The 21,295-nt window shown below is 38.0% G+C and overlaps 1 protein-coding gene across 1 annotated transcript; it reads right to left on the bottom strand.

Moving 5' to 3' along the window:
• Positions 1–587: 587 nt before the first annotated feature.
• On the bottom strand, positions 588–18,297 carry lrrc8c (leucine rich repeat containing 8 VRAC subunit C). Its single transcript, XM_079883197.1, has 3 exons — positions 17,987–18,297; positions 9,644–9,785; positions 588–4,660 (listed from the first exon to the last, which is right to left on the bottom strand). The coding sequence occupies exons 2-3, from the start codon at positions 9,779–9,781 to the stop codon at positions 2,420–2,422; spliced, it is 2,379 nt and encodes a 792-aa protein (XP_079739323.1). The 5' UTR covers positions 9,782–9,785; positions 17,987–18,297; the 3' UTR covers positions 588–2,419.
• Positions 18,298–21,295: the final 2,998 nt, after the last annotated feature.

Raw genomic sequence — 21,295 nt, 5'->3', positions numbered from 1 at the left:
CATATTGTAGAGAAAATAGAAGAGTTTGTTTTTACCTTAAAATGTATGATAATTTGTATCAAATAACCACATGCAAGGCAGAGGTAATGCCTTTGAAAGTGGCTGTAGCTATAGTATGTTCCCTCTCCCAGGACATGATTCAGCTATCAATAGCCATATCCATCACCGCTGATCATGTGACTGAAACATGAGATATGACAGGAGACAACACCCACATACAAATTATTCTAAAGGCATAATGTTACACTGTTCATGGGATTATTTCAATTACGTACTAGCATGTGATTTTTTTGTCCATTTGACAATTAATTTTCAGTGTTTAAACATAAGACCCAGACTTATTCGAATAATGTCGTCATCATACTGCCCTCTCTCCAAAAATATAAATTCTGAAATTGCCATCTTGTTTGCAATTGCATTTTTTTAATGCCGGCAACGTTTCAGACTATCCGGTGTATGCATGCATTTGAGGTCAGCAAATTATCCTTAAAAAATTGCACAGACTCTGTGTTGCATTTACTGCACAATACTGCCACCTGGGTGACAACTCTCCCTTGAGAATTACAAAACATTAACTGAACTCAACGCAAGGGACAAAAACCATGCATTTTATTTATGCCGTTTTACAAATTAAAAACACTTTGGTAGAATGCAAATTATACAAAACAGGAAAATAAGGCATATGGTCAGCACTACATTATGTCAGCACTTATATCTAATGGCAAGAAACAACATCCTTCATTTTACGCACAGATTTGCACTTTGGCATCAACATCATTATAACCTTTAACATGCAGACACAAGACCAGAACAGCAACTGACCTTCCTAACCATAGACAGGTCTACTGTTAAAAAAAAAAATTTTTTTTTTTACAACAACAACAAATTACTATGCATGATCCAAAGCTATTCATGTAGATAATATTACTGAAATACAACATGAAAAACACACAAAAAGGCCATGTAACTCAAGTATTCAGTCTTAACTTCTTAAAGCGCCTAAAGATGTATGAATTCCAAGACACTGGTAACACATGTGAAACACTGATTCAATATCTCTTTATGATGGCAATGTAACTGGCAGTCTGTAGAAAAAGGCCACATGCTGATCTCAGTACATCAGACGAGTCACCTCTCTCAAGGCAATATCAGATCAAATACAATGTAATTGCCATGTACATGACCTAAAGACACTCATAATCTATCTCCTCCAAGTATCTGAGAGAAAATACTAAGGAAACTAAAGTCTACCTGATTTATCTTGGTGCACCTTGAGAGATCTTTGACTATTTATTTATTTTTGCATAAAGGTCATTATAAAATAATACATTTCTTAAAATGCATTTGCATATAATCTTAGAGCTTTGTTTCTGACAAATGTTTTCCTTAAGTTTGCATGAAATTTACAATTACACCGTACAATACAAGATGGACAAATACTGTTGACTAATATGATGATTAAAATGTCTATTAGAGTACATTGTTGGTTTCTGTACAAAAGGCCAAGATAAAGTAAGAGAAAGCCCTTCTGCATCTGGATTCTGTCTTGCACTGGAGAAATCAAATCAGAGTAATTGTTTAAACTAGGCAAACCACAGCAGGATACATAACCATTTAAAAAAAAAACCTATATGACCGTTGAAGCTGGTACCACTAGTTTATAAGATGTATACTGCAATGTGGTTATCTTTATCTGCCCAGGATCCACTACCAACAGCTGTAAAACTTTTTTAACCTTAAAACAGTGATGCAAGGAAAAACGTGTGAAGTCTACCTGAGAAACAAATGCACAAGGATCCTGCTCTCCAAAAGCTTTAGAATTATTAGAGCAAATATGCAGAGAAAACAAACACTACTAGTATGAATGATTACATGAACTCTATATTTTCATATTATATATACTTAAAATCATTGCAAAGTCCTATATACACATTAAAAAGAAAAATGAAAGGAATGGTAAAGTTTCCAGTGCAAATTCTAATATCGCCATTTCCAGTGCAAAACACGTGGTACAGTACTTGACCTGTAAAAGCTTAATGGATTGTGAAAGCAAATGTCAGTCATAAGCAGTGAAAGCATACAATGGAATTGCATGCCACTGTCTGTAAATGAATCCCTGTCGTAAATTGTCTTTTATGACTTACAGATTTACATTATCTTAGAAAATTAAGATAAAAGAGTTTTTAAATGCGTTTTACATTTTCATAATATACAATATAAGGCATTAAAAGGTGTTCATCCCTAGATATTTAGATTTTCTTTTTTTTGCATTAAAATACCATTAAGCTCAAGTCCAGCTTTAAACATGAAATTGCAGGTACTCACCCATATAGATCGCAATACATACTACAGGACGCAACACTTGGAGTCTTGTCTCCTAAGGAGTCAGATTACAATATTTGGCATTAAAGCTAAGCAATCACTCTGCTTGCATTTGCTCCTTGATGTCTGAAGGCAGCGTCTCAAACAGAACGTCTTCTACAACAAGTCCACTGCTCTTTAAGGCGCGACAAGAGCCAAGTTCAGCTGGTAAGATCTCAAAGTGATTACCCTTTAACTCCAAGTGAGTCAGTACACTTAGGAAAGAAATCTTTGGTGAAAGGACAGACAGCGTGTTTCTGCCAAGCTTCAGAGTCTTGAGCTTCTTACAGAAGAAGAGCTCATCAGGAATATTTTCGATTTTGTTGCAACTAACAGAGAAGTATTGAAGGCTCTGGAGAACACCTATCTCCGGTGGGATAAAACGGATGTCGTTGTAGGAAAGATCGAGGTAGCGCAGTTTGTTGCAGAGGAACAAGTGTGAAGGTAGGATCTCGATCTTGTTATGGCTTAAGTAGAGGCGCTCCAAGCTCCCGAGTTTTTTGATGTGTTCAGGTATAAAAGTGATGCCGTTGTGCCAAAGCTTCAGACTGGTCAGTTTACGGAGATGCTGGAAGCTGAGGATCTCTTCAATGGAGCGTAGATTGTTCTCCTTCAGATCCAACATTTGTAGATTAGACAGGCTGAAAATGGCATGTGGTATGCGTTCGAGGTCGCAGTGCACCAACTCAAGTTCTATTAGATTCACCATCTTTTTCAGGTTGTTAAGCATGACCAGCTTGGTGCCATCATTGCAAATACAGAGGCGTTGTAGATGGCTGGCCACATCCACAATGGACTGAGGGATCTTGGTGAAATTGCTCTTGAGTGTCAGGGTCTTCAGCGCTTTGAGCTCTCGTAAAGAGTCCAAGGTTACGTTCTTTGATGCATCAGAACTTAAAGAGCCAATCAGATGGAGCTCTTCCAAATTCCGCAACACATACAACCACTGTGGAAGTTCACGGCCATCATCAAACTTCACTCGCAGCACCTTCAAGTTCTCCTTGAGGAATGAGGTTGCTGCACTGTGGATCTTGAGCGAGCACTGGTAAAGCGAAAGCTCCTGGAGATCCTCTAGTTGGGCAATGGCTGCTGGTATGGTAACATTATTAATGATCTCAAGCTTCAAAGACTGCAGCTCTGTCACTTCAAAGATGGTATCTGGGAGTCCAGACAGCATAAAGAGTTGAAGTTCTAGCCTGTTATTGCTGTTGGTTTGAAGCTTCTGCCGAAGCTTGTCAGCTGTCCACTCGTGGTTAAGGTTGAGCTGTTTCAGCTTGTTTTCGCTCACCTCTGACAGAAACACTGCAAATCTCTTGGAATATAGGGGATCGTACTGATCAATCATGTGCAACATGAAAGCAAAATCGTTCTTTACATCTGGGATGTCATCAATTCCAGTCTCTTGCCTAACATATTCAAAGGAATACTCCTTGAGAGAAATATAGAACAGCCAGTAAGATGTATAAAGGCATGTGAGTCCATAAACACCAACAAAACACAAATAACAGTAGGAGAGCTTTGAGAACAAGTGGGCCATGGTATGATTGCAACAGAAGTACCGGTAACCGGTCATGTCCTGCATGTTCTCAGTGCAGGTAACATTGAACCTAACCTTTGACACCAGAGCACTGTTGTATGCAATTATAAGGATAAACTTGAGCACTTTTACAACAGTCTGACGGACATACATCATATATAATATATCACCCTCCTCCACATGCAGGCGGAATTTTTTGACCTTCTCAAACAAGGCTTTGGCTTGTTCTCCTTCCTTCTTGTCAAGGACACTTGCTGCTGGCTTGTCAACGACAATCTTTTCAGGTATTGATCTTAAAGACGAAGTCTTCTCCAGGTTGCCCTCTCCAATCGGAGTATCAAGGTTTGACCTACTGGCACTGTTCTTCTTGTTGTCCTTCTCTTCAGGATTCTCCCCAGACACTTCTGACAGTGCTCTGGTAGTCCATGGAGAGTCGAAACACTTTCCCAGGATGGATATGAAGTGCTCAATTTTAGAGCTGGAGCCAGGAAACTTGAACCAGAAATTGCTGCACACCATGAAAATTAAAGTATGTATGAGAACCAGGTAAGGGAAGTACTTGGCATACCAATGCAGTGCCTTTTCGTAGCACATCTGGTTTATGTAGTTATACTGCTGAATATCCAAGTTGGTCTTCAGTCCTTTCAACTCATGGACAGGCACTAACGCTACATGATTTGTGGAAGGTGGTGGGCACATCAGCTCGGTCTGGTTTGGAGAGAATGTCCTTTGAGGAAGGCATATGATTTTGTCTTGCATCACCTAAAAGGATAAAAGAGTGTAGCTATCAGAATCAACACAATGAAATTAAGACATACTTAGACTATTGCTGATATTCTATCCAAATGGTTAGCATTTTTATAGCACATTTCTGAAATCTGACTAAAGAAGAGAATGCAACATTGCCATTCTGGAGCAATACTACATAGCATGAAAAAAATGTGGGTGGGTCATCCTCCAGAATTTTTTTACTGGAGTAGACTAGAGGTGTTCCCGAAGCCAAATACCTTATCTAAAATCTCTATGCAATAATGAGTAAAGTGAATGAGTGAGAGTAAAAATGAAACGAGCACAAATCCGTCTGTGTGTGCATCTCTCAGAAATCAGAGCTTGGCAAGAGTAATATCAACTCAAATAGGCTACTACATCATATAAATGTTCTACGATATATGATATTGTATATTATTGTATGTATATTTAAATGATTTAAGTCTAGTACAATCTGATACTCAATTTTTCTTTAAGAGACATCCCTGCTTATTTCAGCAAGACAATGCCAAGATTCATTCTGCACGTTACAACAGTGTGGCTTCAAAGTAAAAGAGTTCAGGTACTAGACTGGCCTGCAAACTTACAAATTATTTTGAATGAACATTCACTTAAAATACCAGCTTGTTTAGTGATAGTATGTGAGCACACAGCCAGACCCACCTGAGCTAGATATCAAAGACTAGAAAGACAGTTCACTATTACTTATGAATGGGAGAAACTTTCCCACCTTGTAAGTAAAAGAGCCAATCACTGATTGGTAAAGTCATTGTTACTCCATTGATCTGTTAGAAGCTCCGGTTCCCATAGGAACCTGAGACTCGCACTTAGGACAGCACATGCTCATTGGCTCGTCTAGCCTGAAAAGTAAGGGTTTGGTGGGACTTTGAATGAGCCAAGTGGAATGGATTTGAGCAGCAGCGTGGAAATCAACGCTATAGCTAAAACGCGGAATGGAGTTTAATTTATTAGGGCATTCCTCAAGTGGAATGGATTTGACTGAAGGCGCTCTGAAAAGTGAACAGACATATGCACTGAATTAGAGACGGTAAATTTGAGTGGGTCCAATATCATTGGTCTTAAAAAGTGTGTGGGTCTTGTCCCACCCATATACAATGGTTCCGACACCCATGCTACATAGTGTTATAAAATGCCGCCAGGAGATATGCCGAATCATACGAGAGCATTAGCTCATATATAATGAATGCCACCAGACATCAGGGGTGTAATGGTATACATATTTGTACTGAACATTTTCAGAACAGGTCTTTTGGTTCGGTATGCATGTGTACTGAATAAATAGTGTTGTTTTAACCGCTGCATGTGGAACTTCATTTCAAACTCCATGTGTCCCACCCTAGGATGGAACAATATCGTTAATATTTATATACTTGGATATTGCGAACACATCTAAAAAATAACTAAAGACAAAGAGTGATCTGCAGCCGGATAAGTGTACGATACAAGTTGTCTTAAACATGAGACATGCCTTATATAAAGCACTTCAAACTAAGTCATAAACCTGCATGGCTTGCCATACAGTAGTGGTTCTTAAAATTATTTGGTCACACCCTTATTTAAACCTTTTTTTTTTTTTTAAGGTTTAAATCCCCCCCTCCCCATATGCTTTTCTATGGCAGGGAACTTCTATGCCGGGCTTGTTTAGACAGTGACAAGTCTGAATAAGAACGATTCAGTGGAATTGTTGTTTGTTGCCTCTTTATAATGGTTTTGGTAAAAGTTTTGTTTTTTTCTGCTGATCTCCCACGCCCCCTCCCAATATTTAAGGACTTTTTTATTTAAAGACAGACATAGTTTGTCCAGTAAAACATTGTTTAATTACAAAAAAACAGGGTTTGTTTTCCCCCTGCTGTAGCACTGATATACTGAACCGTGACTTCGAACCGTCATTATTGTGTACCGTTACACCCCTATTGCATACCCACTTATAATTAATGGGTTTTGTTATTCCAGTATTTTCTGTGTGGACAAATCTTAATGCTATGTCATACAATAGCTTTCTGGTGAACTGTGTGTTTTTTTAACTTTGCTACAGCTTGGAGAGGTGTTCAGGTCAGGTTTTTGTGCAGGCCAGTCAAGTTGCTCCCCACCAGAGTCAGTAAACCCTGTTTATGGACCATACTTTGGGTAATCCTGAAAAGCTATACCTTTGAGAGTTTACACACAGATTAAGAGCTTGCTTCACATAAAAGTAGCATTCATCCATGTACAGTCATTCTAATTATACGAATATGCCCAAGTAATTTTCCCTGAATATAAAAAATAAAGATGAAAGCTAATAAACCTCGAACACATCAGAGAGATAAACCTCCAGTGTGTAAAACGGAAGATGAGGCTCATTTTATGGTTTGAACTTCCAATCCCACACCACCTTTAGATTGCCGGGAACAGTGTAACAGTATCTGATGAGGAGAATATCTTTTAAGATAACCATTTTGGTGCTCTGACATAAGTGTTGTGACTCAGACAGGAAATGAGAAATCATTGCACTGGCCACTTGACTCGAGGGAGGTGAAATACCTTTGAGTTGGCAGAAAAAGGTGCTCAACAACTACTCAGTTTTGCATTAAATATTTTTAAAGGACACACTAGGCAGAAAAAAAAAAAAAGAAAAGAAAGTATGTTCACTAGAAGTGAAAAGCAGTAAACAAAAGCATTCTGTATTCATTTCAAGATGGGTGCCCTTCCCCCCTTTTCCTGCAAAACAGTTTAGTTTGTCTGGTAATTGCCATGTGGTTTCTGCCTGCAAAGGCAACTAGAAATGAGAAAAATCAGCTAAAAAGAGAGGGAAAGAGAATTGTGAGAGCTCTATACAGCACTATAGTGTAGTACAAGCACAAAAGGCAGACTGCAAAGTAAAGTCTGCTAATGAAGCATCAGCAGCTCTGAACATGGCTTCTCTGCATTAAAATGGATGTGAGGCGCAGCAGCCCCAAGTGGCTAATAAAATGTCCATTATGCACTACAGGCCACTCAAAGTGCCCCCAGTCACACATGGTCATTTAGCAAACCATGGGATTATGCAGTGGCATTAGTAAAATAATTAATTAGGACAAATTTTACTGCCTCACTGAGATCATCATGAACATCCAGTTGCAATTTACAAATTGCAATTCATCATACAGCTGTGCCATTCTTTGATGCACACCTCCAGGGACAGTGGGGGATATCCCTGTCCTAACAATGGGTTCCTGTTAATGTTGTTTGTTGAAACTAAAAATAATTCAGGATCATCTAGAGGAATTGTAACTGAAGGGCAAACTTGCTGCTTGAAGCTCCACCCACTAGTTTACGAGGCCGAGCAGCTAGACTACAGGAGTCATTTTGTGTTTATAGAGGGGCCACCATGAGGGGAAGAAAGGGTAATCTTTTCGTGTGGGGTGACTGGAATTTAGCAATTTTCCGTTAGCAAACTCCCACTTCTTTATGCAGTATGCACTGCCCAACAGTGGGCTGTTCATGCACAGAGGAAATACATCTATGGTGTGAAGTCATTTATTATTCCATTGCCGTTGATCAAGGAAGACAGTCCCCCTGGTGTCACAGACAAGGCTTAAACCTAGTCCCAGACTAAAATGCATGTTTGAGCCGTGTTAACAGAAAGAAACTCGCACTGGCATATCTTAAATTATGTCAGTGCCATTGGTTTGTCTCAAGATGCACATCAGTAGTGCTTTTTTTTTCTCTAAGGTATGTTTATAAAAACTACTTAAATGTCCTAATTGAACTAAGGCTTAACCCGGGCTTAATATAAGCCCTGTCTGTAAAACCAGACCTGTATGTTTTGTTTTGGTACTGCTTAAAGTGGAAATGAAGCAGTCAGTCAAGTTAATATTATTTAATAAATAGATTTCCACTCTAATCAAATTATATTTAACAAACACAATAAAATGTAATCATTTTTGTTATAGCTTTTGTAGCAAGGTCACCGCCATCTTGCAGTACTACAACCTGTGACATGGCGTAGGTTGGCTCTGTTGGATTAATGAAGATTATTATAGTCTTGATTTTGGTCTTTGACTTTTCTGCTTAGTTGCTGTAATCATTACTAGATAAAGTCATAATATCTGTCACCAAGAAGATGACCAATAGAGGGCTCCAGTGCTATTTGCAAGGCAATTCTGGGCTGATAAAAAAAAAAAGGAAATAATTCAGGACTCCAGTAGTGAAGAAAAGGTTGGTTAAAAACTATTGCATGGAATGCAAAATGATAAAAAAAAAAAAGATAATGGCAAGGGAGATGACGGGATTAGGGATAACCTTTGGAGACTATCCAAAGTATGGAGTCCTGATTGATAAACGTGGAGTTGCGGTAAGAAATATTTATTTTGCTGTCAGATGGGTGTTTATTATCATGGTTGTGGTTCATTTTCATTTCTGACAGTCTTTTCGGCAACATGCTGTATTTCCAAGTGTAACTATGGAAATCTTGTGGCGGTGGGACTTTGTGTCTGAATGTGTATCAGGAAACGAAGCAACTATTCTCCCTTTCAGCGGCAGTTTATGAATATGTACTCTTTTGTCCTTTGCTTTAACACTGTAAAACTAATTTTTACATCCAGGACTAATGCAATAGTGGTCCAGTTTCCATCTTTCATGGTCTCTATCTTTATCCTTCACTATCTGTCCTCCACTGTCTTCTTTAACTGTCTCTCTACCATTGTTTCTGATGAGCAAGACAACAAACCCTGTGACATCACAGCAAGTGTTACTGTAAGATAGCGCTGCTCTTGCTACAAAAGCTATAACAAAACATATTCATTTCTTTTAAATGGTTACATTGACCGTGTTTGTTATATAATTTGATTTTAGTTTAAATCCATTCACTAAATAATGAACTTGACTGAATGCTTCATTTTGACTTTAAGACTCATTTTTCAGCTATAACAATAATAAAAATAAAAATAGTAGTTTTCTTTTGGTATTTGGTTTAAAGAGAAGAACAGTAATATTTACCTGCAGAGTGCATCCAAACACACCTATCATGAGCATGACCACAGAAAGGTAGTCTGTGAACACATCCCACCATGGCTTCAAAACCCGGAAAGCCGGTTGCTGTTCCGTGAACTGCCGGAATTCAGTCACTGGAATCATGCTCCTGTAAAGGCACAATAAATAATTATGAATTATGAGCTATGAATATTTTGAATAACATATTATACTGTAAGGTTTTTGCTTAATGACTTCAATGACCAGCCGGAATTGATCAAATTACAGCACAATACATCCTCACTAAAGACAGCTGATATGCTAGCTAGAGTTTTCACAATACCAAAATATCAGTGGTTCTCATAAAAATGTCAGTACTATAGCAAAAACTATTATAATTATTTAACTATTTGCAAATAAAATATATATATATTAAATTAAATGAGTTATAACTATTATTAGTGTCATCAATTAGCCTAATAAATAACTAGATGGAAAAATGTTTTGACTTCAATTACAATATTTTCCAATTAAGTAAACAATTCTATAAAAGTTAAGTAAAAACTTAATAAATGAAGAACAAATAAACATTATTCATTAGTCAGCATTTACATTCCAGGACTTAAAGGATTAGGATCACTTTAAAATGAAAACTATCATCATTTACTCACCCTCAAGTTGTTTCAAACCTTTCATTTTGAAGTGAACTAATCCTTTAATGCAGGTTATCAGTCACTGCAATTTTGTTTCAGTCTTGCATGTAAATACGGTTTTCACTCTGAAGCGACAACTTTGCAGTGTTTTGTCAGGAGTAAGAAAAATAAAGCTTTTATTCATATGTGACCTGATCCAGCAAAATGAGTCACAGTGACCCAAATTTCAAAATTGAGATTTTGGTATTAATGGAAAGAGGAGACCATAAGCTTTCAAATGATATCCTAGTCAAAGTCATACCTTGAATGGTTGTAAAGATATATACATTTGAATTATGGTCGTCTGCCCTCTTTTTCCAACTGAAAACCTGAGAAAATCGCTTTTAAAGTTTTTTGCCCGTTTTTTGTTGATATCTTTCAAAATCCATTGCATTTAAAGGGATGAACTATTTATTGTACAGCTTAATTTGACCAAAGACATTAATATATGCTATTATGCCATGCTGAAGCTCAAATTATTTAAAAGTTTTTATTTGAATAAATAATTTAAAAGGCACTTTTACAAACATTTACTAAAATCAGAAAGATTGAACAGAGGTGCTACAGTTTTCCTTGAGAGAGGGTGTGTGTGTGTGTGTGTGTGTGTGTGTGTGTGTGTGTGTGTGTGTGTGTGTGTGTGTGTGTGTGTGTGTGTGTGTGTGTGTCTGTGTGCGTGTGTGTGTGTGTGTGTGTGTGTGTGTGTGTGTGTGTGAGAGAGAGAGAGAAAGTGAGAGAGGCAGAGAGACAAGGAAACAGAGAACAAATAATGTTAGCCTATGCAATCATATCTTTGTGTAGGCTAGTTGACAATAACAGTGTAACATATTCATAACGGAGATACCAACAGTCAGGGCCGGCTCTGTAAATCTGGGGGCCCTAAGCAGGATAATTTTGGGGCCCTGCCTTGCAGTGAATAACGGAGTATTGCCACCGCAAATCAGCAACTGTATACAATCTAACCCTTACACATTTCATCTGTACCTCTTTAACATGATTGCCCACAATTATTTTACTGCTTATTAAAGTACACTCACTGAAACAGTAAAAGTAAAGTTTCTATTTTTATTCAAATTTCTACATCTACTTTATTACTGTCTGAATGCTTTGTAAATTTTAAAAGAGCACTAACTGTTTTTGTCCACTAGGCAGCTTAAAACCTTTAGTATTAAAAAATCTTCAATAAAGTTGTTGCATATAGGCCTACTAGAGGTGTTGCTGGAGTCTCGATCTTTGAACTTCTTTTCCCTATTCCACACTTTAAAAAGAGGGAGAAGTTGGACCAGTAATTTCTTTGCTTCCTTCTAAAGTGATTTAAACATTGATGTAGGCTATCAAATAGATTAAAAATTCTACAAAAGATTCTAGTTTGAGTTGGTAATTATTTTTTATATATTCCAACTACAAAAACACTACTTCAGCGACCAATCATTAGCCAAATGTGTAGCCTATATAAAATGTTTAGTTATAAAATATAAATCTAGGCTAATAAAAACTCTAACACTTTTTACATTTTACAGTGTCATTACACGTTACATGTAGATCATATAAAAAGAATTCTACAGTAAAAACTGCTTAAAATGTGGATTTCGTTGTAGTGCCTCTACTACAATGGGATAATGTCCACTTTAACGCACACTCTGAGGTTGCCGAGAAACAGCGCCGCGAATTCTGCAGAAAAAGCAATAGGCCGCTATTTGTGCATTGTGTAATGTGCCAAGTTCAACAATTCATACAAAAAGAATTCTACAGTAAAAACTGCTTAAAATTTGGATTTCGTTAGAGTAGTAGCTCTGCTATAATGGGATATTTTCCACTTTAACCCACCCTCCCGAGGCTGCTGTGAAATAGCACCACGAATTGTGCAGAAAATGCAATAGGCGGCTCTTTGTGCATTGTGTAATGTCAAGTTCAAAAATTCTTAACAAAATAATTCTACAGTAAAAACATCTTAAAATTTGGATTTAATTAGAGAAGCAGCTCTACTATAATGGGCTTATGCTCACTTTAACGCACCCTCCGAGGCTGCCGTGAAATAGCACCGCGAATTGGGCTGAAGGCGCAATAAGCGGCTCTTTGTGCATTGTGTAATGTCAAGTTCAAAAATTCATTACAAAATAATTCTACAGTAAAAACTTCTTAAAATTTGGATTTCGTTAGAGTAGTAGCTCTACTATAATGGGATAATGTCCAATTTAACGCACCCTCCCGAGGCTGCTGTGAAATAGCACCGCGAATTGTGCAGAAAATGCAATAGGCGGCTCTTTGTGCATTGTAATGTGCCAAGTTCAAAAATGCATGCAAAAATAATTCTACAGTAAAAACTACTTAAAATCTGGATTTCGTTAGAGTAGTAGCTCTACTATAATGGGATTTTTTTTTTTCCTTTTTCTGCACCCGATGGATGGACCCGTTTCATTTTTGCGGTCAAATTTCCAAGTCCAGGGAAGACAACGATTTTACACGGTTGGTTGACTGTTAAACCGCGGCGACACCGGCGAGTACCATCTGTAGTCAGGGGGCCCCCTAGTGGCGGCGGGGCCCTAAGCGGCCGCTTAGTTCGCTTATAGGGAGAGCCGGCTCTGCCAACAGTTAAATATTGGGTTAAAATAAATCAAACACACTGTAATGGATTCTCCTTGCAGATAAATACACTCACAGAATAATTGCACTCAATCACATCCATACACGATAAATACCACAGGGCTGTCACTTTCGCTGTCGCTGTCATCAGAGGATGACACGTCTCCAGATCCAAAACAATCACTGACTAGCCTTAGCCACTCTTGCTGACCAGCAGCAGAGCTTAGGTTAGAAGCCTCCAGTGAGTTCAACGCTTTTGGCGACTTTTTGGCGACTTTGCTCTCTTTTGACAGCGACATTTCTCAAATTAATAATATTTAATCTTTCTGAGGAGATCTGCTAGCTTGTTTACACAGAGCGCTGCGAGTCTGACAGGAGGATGGCTGGACCAATCGCGTGCCGGTCAGTCGAAACGGGGCTTCCCATTGACAAATGATCAGCGTTTGTGTACATTTCTAAGCTTTTTGATTGGTCCTATACAACGTGAAACACCATATTTGGAGAGCAGAGACAGTTTGAGGGGATTCCCGGGAAATGCTCAGAGGTGACGAGAGGATTTGAGAAAAGCATTTCCAGCGAATTTAGTAAAACTTTGTAAACTTTAATAGTCATTTAAATACATTTACTCAATTATCTGGACTACGAAACTTTAGGAGATTATTTTTGAATGTCTGTTCTTTGAGATTTAGCAAAAAAAAAAAATTTTTTTAAATATATTATTTTCATTGTTTTTCCACATAATCGGCCCATATCTTAAAATGGAACGTTGCGACTTCCGACTCATTTCGCCAGATCGGGTCACATATTCTAAATTGTCAATCACTTCTTGTGAAAACTTTGAACAAACCCTCTGATTTGCCACTGTGTTAATGAGCTCAACAGTCATGTCTGTGATTTGCTACAATGTGAAACGCTTCAAAAAACACATTGTAAATAAAAACCTTTGACACGCTTCACAAAGCACGCACACAAATAGCTTTTGACTTTTGACAAGACTGCACTAGTCTAAATATAAATTGATGGATGTTTAAAATAAATAAGCTCTGGAATGACAGCCTACCAGAATTATAGTATCAAGCAGATTGAAAGGCATTTTTAAATTAGTTAATATTATTCTCATATTCTGTACAAAAAGAAAAAAAAAAGTTAGTTCTTGTAGCTCAACTGGTAAAGCAAGATGGGAAAGACATGGGTTTAATTCCCAGGGAATGCACGGCCTGATCAAATGAATGCACTAGAATAAAAGCCACTGTAAAAAAAAATTATTGTTCTACAAAATTTTTGCAGTAGCCAAATAATTCTCAGACCAACAATAAACATGTTTACACAGGGGCAGCCCATATGTATTTCAATAATTTCACTTCGTGATAATCCCACCACGATCCAACCATCACTAATATGTAAGGCCGTAACCATGTATTGAACATTGTGGAGGGGGCAAAACATTTCTTGTCTCACACCCTTTCACTGCTAAATCTGATTGGCCATCTCAATAATTTTAGACCGCTGAGGCAGACCAGCCTAAAAAAAAAAAAGTTACTTAAAACATTTTGTCACCCTAACAACAAACAGAGTGGTGCGTAATAGAGTGCAGCAGAGCAGCATCAAGAATATCAAATTGAGGAGGACAATTTAGCCATGTCTAATTTATGGTGGGGAGCGGGGGGACTTGTCCCTATCAATGTTCTATGGTGGTTATGGCCTTGTCGGTATGTGTGGTCTGGCTCTATGGTTGATTCTTGATTCACTTGCTACATTCAGCAATCAAATAATTCTGAAAAAAAAAAAGACTTGTCCAGGTCAACACCTTATAACTGGCTGCTCATTCATGAGCTATGCTTTATGTCCTTTCCCTCAATGGTCTCTACTAGTAAATTAATTTAAATTCAAATCCATGAATTTATTTATTTGGCAAAATTCCAGGTAATAAGCAAAATAAAATTGCACAAAGCAAATATCTCTTTAGTCGAGATCAAATGTACCTAACTAGGATATTAATACCTTGATGTTTTATTGCAAAAAAAAAAAAAAAATGCAAAAGTCGCAATTAAAAATGTCCTATCGATCCTGAAAGACACTGGATAAGAATTTAGGTCATCTTAAGTATTGAAGACACCGTCATGAAGGCTAGCATAAAACGCTCATACTGATTCCTAATGAAGGCAGTCCAGCAGACTTATCTCTAATATCTTTTGATGCACTTCTTGCATCATGCCGTACACAATGCATATTCCACTGATCTTATTAATTATTGAGATTAGTGCTGCATTGGCTTCACTTTGCAGCAGTCAGCCAGTCAAAAAATAAAAGGGTTTACATTGATGTACCTATAAAAGGGCTGCACAGATGGAGAGCAATGACAACAAACACAGTAGTGAAACATAAAATGCAACGAGGAAGGGGAGTAGTATTAGACATGTTCATCATCTAAAAGTCCCCCTGTAGTCAATCATTTGTTCCCTAAATCTCACTTTTGATCACATATGTAAATGTTTTTTCCTTGAAATTTTTTTTTTACATGCCTTAAAATAGCTTAAATGTAACTTTACACCTTGCCTCATTTAGTATAAGCGGTCCATGAATATGCAAATTATCCCCGCCTCCACTCACTCACACCAGCTCAGAGATCCACTCGTTGTCGATCACACATTGACGTGATTACTGATTACAAGGTAGTTTGTGACGTAAGAAACACCAGTGATTTCAATCGCGTTTTTGAGACTGTCTTTGGTTCACTGCAGTTTTAAGGAGAAAATACTCAGCAATGGTGTTGACTTTAAAAAGCTTGTTTAAATGAGAAGATTTTTATTAAAAGCTTGATTTTCACTACAGGGGGACTTTAAACACCATTAATGAGTACAATGCACCTTTCACAAAATGCAGACAAGTACCCAGTTGTAGTCCTGCACTTGATGTAACACACCTGAAATCCATTTTAAGTCAGGCAGCCTAAATTACATCAAAATGTCAGATAAACTAAAACATCCCTCATATAATTTACATGCAAGACAAAACCAAAGACAACACTTCACAGTCTGTAAAAGGACCCAGAGTCAAAATGTGATTGCACCAAAGTAAAATAAACACTAAAAATGTGTATAGGGGTGGGACAAAATATCAGCGCCAAATATTGATATTTTAATTAATAAAATAAAGTGCTCTAAGTAGATTTCCCTGCTCCCAGCATCGCTACTTCAAATGTCCGTCGCTAAACTCTAATCCTTATACTGATATATATTGATATTCAAATTTAACATTTAAAGCTAAACACAATTTGACTGAGTCTATTTAAATAGTGTCTTCACAAGCCAGTTGTCAAGGGAATTCTCACACACACACACAAATGTCCTTTACAAGTATAGCTAAACGTGTACACACAAAATTACAGGAAAGTGTACAACAACTCTAGTAGCTTAATCATCACAAAACAGTCAGCAAATGAATTAGACAAACCCAACCTCAGCTGACCATAAATCCTAGAAGTTGTGTACTTGCTGAAAATGTTAGTCATTCAATGGTGCTTACATCAGAGTAAACACAATCAGTCTTCTGCAGGTTAAACAAGTATCCACATACTGTTTGTACTTTTATAAATATTTCTCAAGAAAAAAAGACAACATAAAAGCTTGCATATTTAGATGCAATCTGCTTGTGTACTGTGCACAGAATGAGTAACCAAAACCATTATTTTAAAAAAAGAAACCCAGGGCTACAAGATCTTCACTGTATGCAACATGCTTCAACAGGCAGCCTTCTTCAGGCAGGGCAAAATATTTGGACATTTGTGAACAGCTGCAGCAGTTCAAGTATCTGGAACTCCTGATTACTATAGCTGATTTGTTACAAGATATTTTCCACACACACTCATCATGTGTTTGACACACTCACACACAAGCAAATAATGATCAATAATATTCAATAAATGTTAAAGGATAAAATGTCATGACTTAAATGCTAAACTATATCCAATGTTCACACACTACAAGAAAGACAGACAATGATAAAATGTTGGCAGACTGAATGGAAAAATCCAACGTGTTCTGGTAGACAAGAAATAAGCAGTGCAGAAATGGATGGGAGCAGGGGCGTAGAATTTAGTAGGGACGCTAGGGACGTGTCCCTACCAATATCCAGTGACACTGATATATCCTTAGCAATAATTTCGATCAAAACTTAAAATATATTTATAATGATGTCCCCGTCCCCACCAATTTCAAAATCAAACCTACGCCACTGGATGGGAGTATGCATGTTCTGCAGACCTGCTTACGGTATTTAAACTAATAAGCTAGCTTTAAGTATCCTACTAAACTCAGACATGTACCATCTCCTGGAGCAGCTCTTCCTGCCAGGAAATGGGGTGGTTCTCAAATATAGTAGTGGAAAATAACAGTACACTACTGAATCACATCCAGTCAGCAGCAGGACGAAGAAGAGCTCACTTTCAGATAGCAGTAAAAGCATGAGCACGGAAGAAAGATGTTTTGTAATGATAGCTGGAGCTGATTTCCTCTACTGCTAATTACGGAAACCGAAATAAACAACATTAATTTACTCTCATGGGATAAAACAAAAACAGTGCACGTTCATTCAATGCGATATTAATTTCATTTAAAATCCGCCCATCTGATTGAAATCTCAAAGAGACATGAAGTTATTTTGAGTATTTTAAATGGAGGCCTGTATAATGACTACCATGGGTAGGCTAATATAACAGGCCTAATGTAAAATAAATATAAACTAAACAAAGAATCATTCGTGAATTTCAGTGACGCAAAATTCTAATTGATATTCTATGAATCTATATCGACACTTTCCTCACGGTCCTCAGTTTTCTTTCGTCTCACGTGTCTGTTTTAGTAGTTTCAACAAATTCGCTCCACCAACACGTCTTTGGTACAATAATTGTAGGCTACCACGTTTCCTCACTGAGGGGGTTTGAAAAGTTAAACGCTGTCCCGAGCGCGTTTCACTGCTTCAACGACTGTCCCACAATTACGTCACGAAGATAGAATAATTCAGCATAAACATTTGCAATCTTAATGTTTGGTCGCAAAACACCGATAACGTGAAACAAACGGTCCCAGTTTTCTCTCACCTTTAAATGGGTTGAAGGTGTCTAGATGAAGATTCTAGCGGGGACTACAGCATGTCCTTGTGGCTGCGGTTCTCAGTCTCTTCTGTCCTCCAAGCGCTATAGGCTGAGCTGCCTGGGCGGGACTTCAGTACATGGGGGAAAATGAGAGACACAATAGCGTTCCCAGAACCGCCTTTCTCACTTTCCGTTTAGATTTCACGTGTGTTATGTCGCGCTATCTGTCCATGACTTATACGCAGCACCTTATTGTTACAGGAATTCTCAAGGACATTTCCTCGGCTCCACATCCCCAGTTCCCCACCATTTTAACTAACTAAATAAAGACATTTCCTATGCGTCACGCTAAAGTTAATGATGGTTTATGGTTTGTGGTCCTTGTTTAACCAAAAAGCTGTGAGAACGGGCTGGATAGATAATATGGCAAGGCAGTGTAATTGTAAAACACTGTAATTCACATAGGGTTTCTGACCACATTGAATGACTCTGCAATGGAACTGCTGAACAACAATTCCTGAAATGTATTTTATTTCCTTTTTAAAAAATAGACATTGTAAAATAGAGTAAAGGAACTTTAAAAGTATGCATTTTTAGTGGCCTAGCCTATATATCAGAAATGGAAACAGCAATGATCATGCAAGTGTCCAAAAACTATTCATTATTACTGCCAGACTCCTCCACACCAAGCATAGCAGACATTAACTTTGTCATCCCACTGTCTCCATAGCCCTTTTAGATCATATGTTTACAGCATGTCTGATTGGCTGCACCATCTGCCTCAGGCTTCCTTGCACGCTCCCTCTTTGTTCAACGGAAACCCTCTTTGACATTGGGCTGCAGAGACTTTAAAAGGTCTTCCTCAACTAAAAGCCTATTCACTGTAAGGCTGGCATTTTATAAGCTCTGCTAAAAGACTGGTATCTTAGAAATGCAGTATAGAGTTGGGTTAGAAAACTTACTGATCTGTGGTGGAATATGTGGAGTGTGGACTAAATATATGACTAAAATGTATTTTAAAAGGCATATGCTCAGACAACGTTTCAAAGAAGAGTGTCCTGTCAAGGACAGAATTCATGACCCACCAAATAGCTGTTTCAAAGTGATTTATTTCTTGCAAGTGGGAAATTCCAAATATAGTCTTGTATTGTTGCTTTACTCCTACATCATAGAAGTCCAGTCTAGAACATTAAAGTGGGTTTTCTTTAACCAGCTAAGGTTGTGCAAAATCATAAAGGATAAAGGCAGAGAGAATTTAAATTAAATTTTTTTTTTTTTTTTTGGGGTAATTGAGGGCCATTGTAAAAGGTGTAACATGTATGCTCTGATTTGATTTTGTGTTCTTGTTTGTCTGTGTTTCTTATTAGGTTCCTTAGTTACTGATTATCACCACCTGTGTCTAATTTAATTATCTTGTTACTGTTCAGTTCTCTGTTAGTTCTCATTAATGTATGGATGGCTTGAGTTTATCCTGATCTTCAGAGTCTAAAGCCTGTTATTTGAATCGTCTTCGTGAGTGCTACTTGCATGTGACAAAAGGTTTATGCTGTGCTATGTAAAGCGATAGTTCACCCCCAAAACAATATTTATCACCCCATCATTCCAAACTACTTTCTCTCTTCTTGTGGAACATAAATATATATACAAAAGATATTTTGAAAAATGTATCAATGGTTTGTTTGTGCAAGTCAGTGGTAACCAAAATTCAGTGTGGTAGCTACTATTCTTTTTCCTCTCTCTCTCTCTATATATATAATATGAGATATGATTCTTGGCATAAAAGACAAATCGATAATTTTGACCCATGTTGTTGGCTATAGCCACAAATATACCCGAGCGTCTTGTGACTGGTTTTGTGGTCAAGGGTTTCTCTCTCTCTCTCTCTCTCTCCCTCTCTCTCTCTCTCACACGCACGCACACACGCACACGCACACGCACACACACACACACACACACACACACACACACACACACACATACGCCTAAAGGATTATTAGGAACACCTGTTCAATTTCTCATTAATCCAATTATCTAATCAACCAATCACATGGCAGTTGCTTCAATGCATTTAGGGGTGTAGTCCTGGTCAAGACAATCTCCTGAACTCCAAACTGAATGTCAGAATGGGAAAGAAAGGTGATTTAAGCAATTTTGAGCGTGGCATGGTTGTTGGTGCCAGACGGGCCGGTCTGAGTATTTCACAATCTGCTCAGTTACTGGGATTTTCACGCACAACCATTTCTAGGGTTTACAAAGAATGGTGTGAAAAGGGAAAAACATCCAGTATGCGGCAGTCCTGTGGGCGAAAATGCCTTGTTGATGCTAGAGGTCAGAGGAGAATGGGCCGACTGATTCAAGCTGATAGAAGAGCAACTTTGACTGAAATAACCACTCGTTATAACCGAGGTATGCAGCAAAGCATTTGTGAAGCCACAACACGCACAACCTTGAGGCGGATGGGCTACAACAGCAGAAGACCCCACCGGGTACCACTCATCTCCACTACAAATAGGAAAAAGAGGCTACAATTTGCACAAGCTCACCAAAATTGGACCGTTGAAGACTGGAAAAATGTTGCCTGGTCTGATGAGTCTCGATTTCTGTTGAGACATTCAGATGGTAGAGTCAGAATTTGGCGTAAACAGAATGAGAACATGGATCCATCATGCCTTGTTACCACTGTGCAGGCTGGTGGTGGTGGTGTAATGGTGTGGGGGATGTTTTCTTGGCACACTTTAGGCCCCTTAGTGCCAACTGGGCATCGTTTAAATGCCACAGCCTACCTGAGCATTGTTTCTGACCATGTCCATCCCTTTATGACCACCATGTACCCATCCTCTGATGGCTACTTCCAGCAGGATAATGCACCATGTCACAAAGCTCGAATCATTTCAAATTGGTTTCTTGAACATGACAATGAGTTCACTGTACTAAAATGGCCCCCACAGTCACCAGATCTCAACCCAATAGAGCATCTTTGCGATGTGGTGGAACGGGAGCTTCGTGCCCTGGATGTGCATCCCACAAATCTCCATCAACTGCAAGATGCTATCCTATCAATATGGGCCAACATTTCTAAAGAATGCTTTCAGCACCTTGTTGAATCAATGCCACGTAAAATTAAGGCAGTTCTGAAGGTGAAAGGGGGTCAAACACAGTATTAGTATGGCGTTCCTAATAATCCTTTAGGTGAGTGTATATATATATATATATATATATATATATATATATATATATATATATATATATATATATATATATATATATATATATATATATATATATATATATATATATATATATATATATATATAT

Source organism: Squalius cephalus (genome assembly GCF_949319135.1).
Source record: "Squalius cephalus genome assembly, chromosome: 10".
Classification (NCBI taxonomy): domain Eukaryota; kingdom Metazoa; phylum Chordata; class Actinopteri; order Cypriniformes; family Leuciscidae; genus Squalius; species Squalius cephalus.
Note: the sequence above shows the minus strand (reverse complement) of the source record. Positions and strands in the feature narration are given on the sequence as shown.

Coding starts and splice junctions, on each gene's coding strand:
- lrrc8c (XM_079883197.1), bottom strand. CDS start 9,781: ATGATTCCAGTGACTGAATTCCGGCAGTTCACGGAACAGCAACCGGCT. Junction 4,661..9,643: donor TGTTTGGATGCACTCTGCAG/GTAAATATTACT, acceptor TTATCCTTTTAG/GTGATGCAAGACAAAATCAT.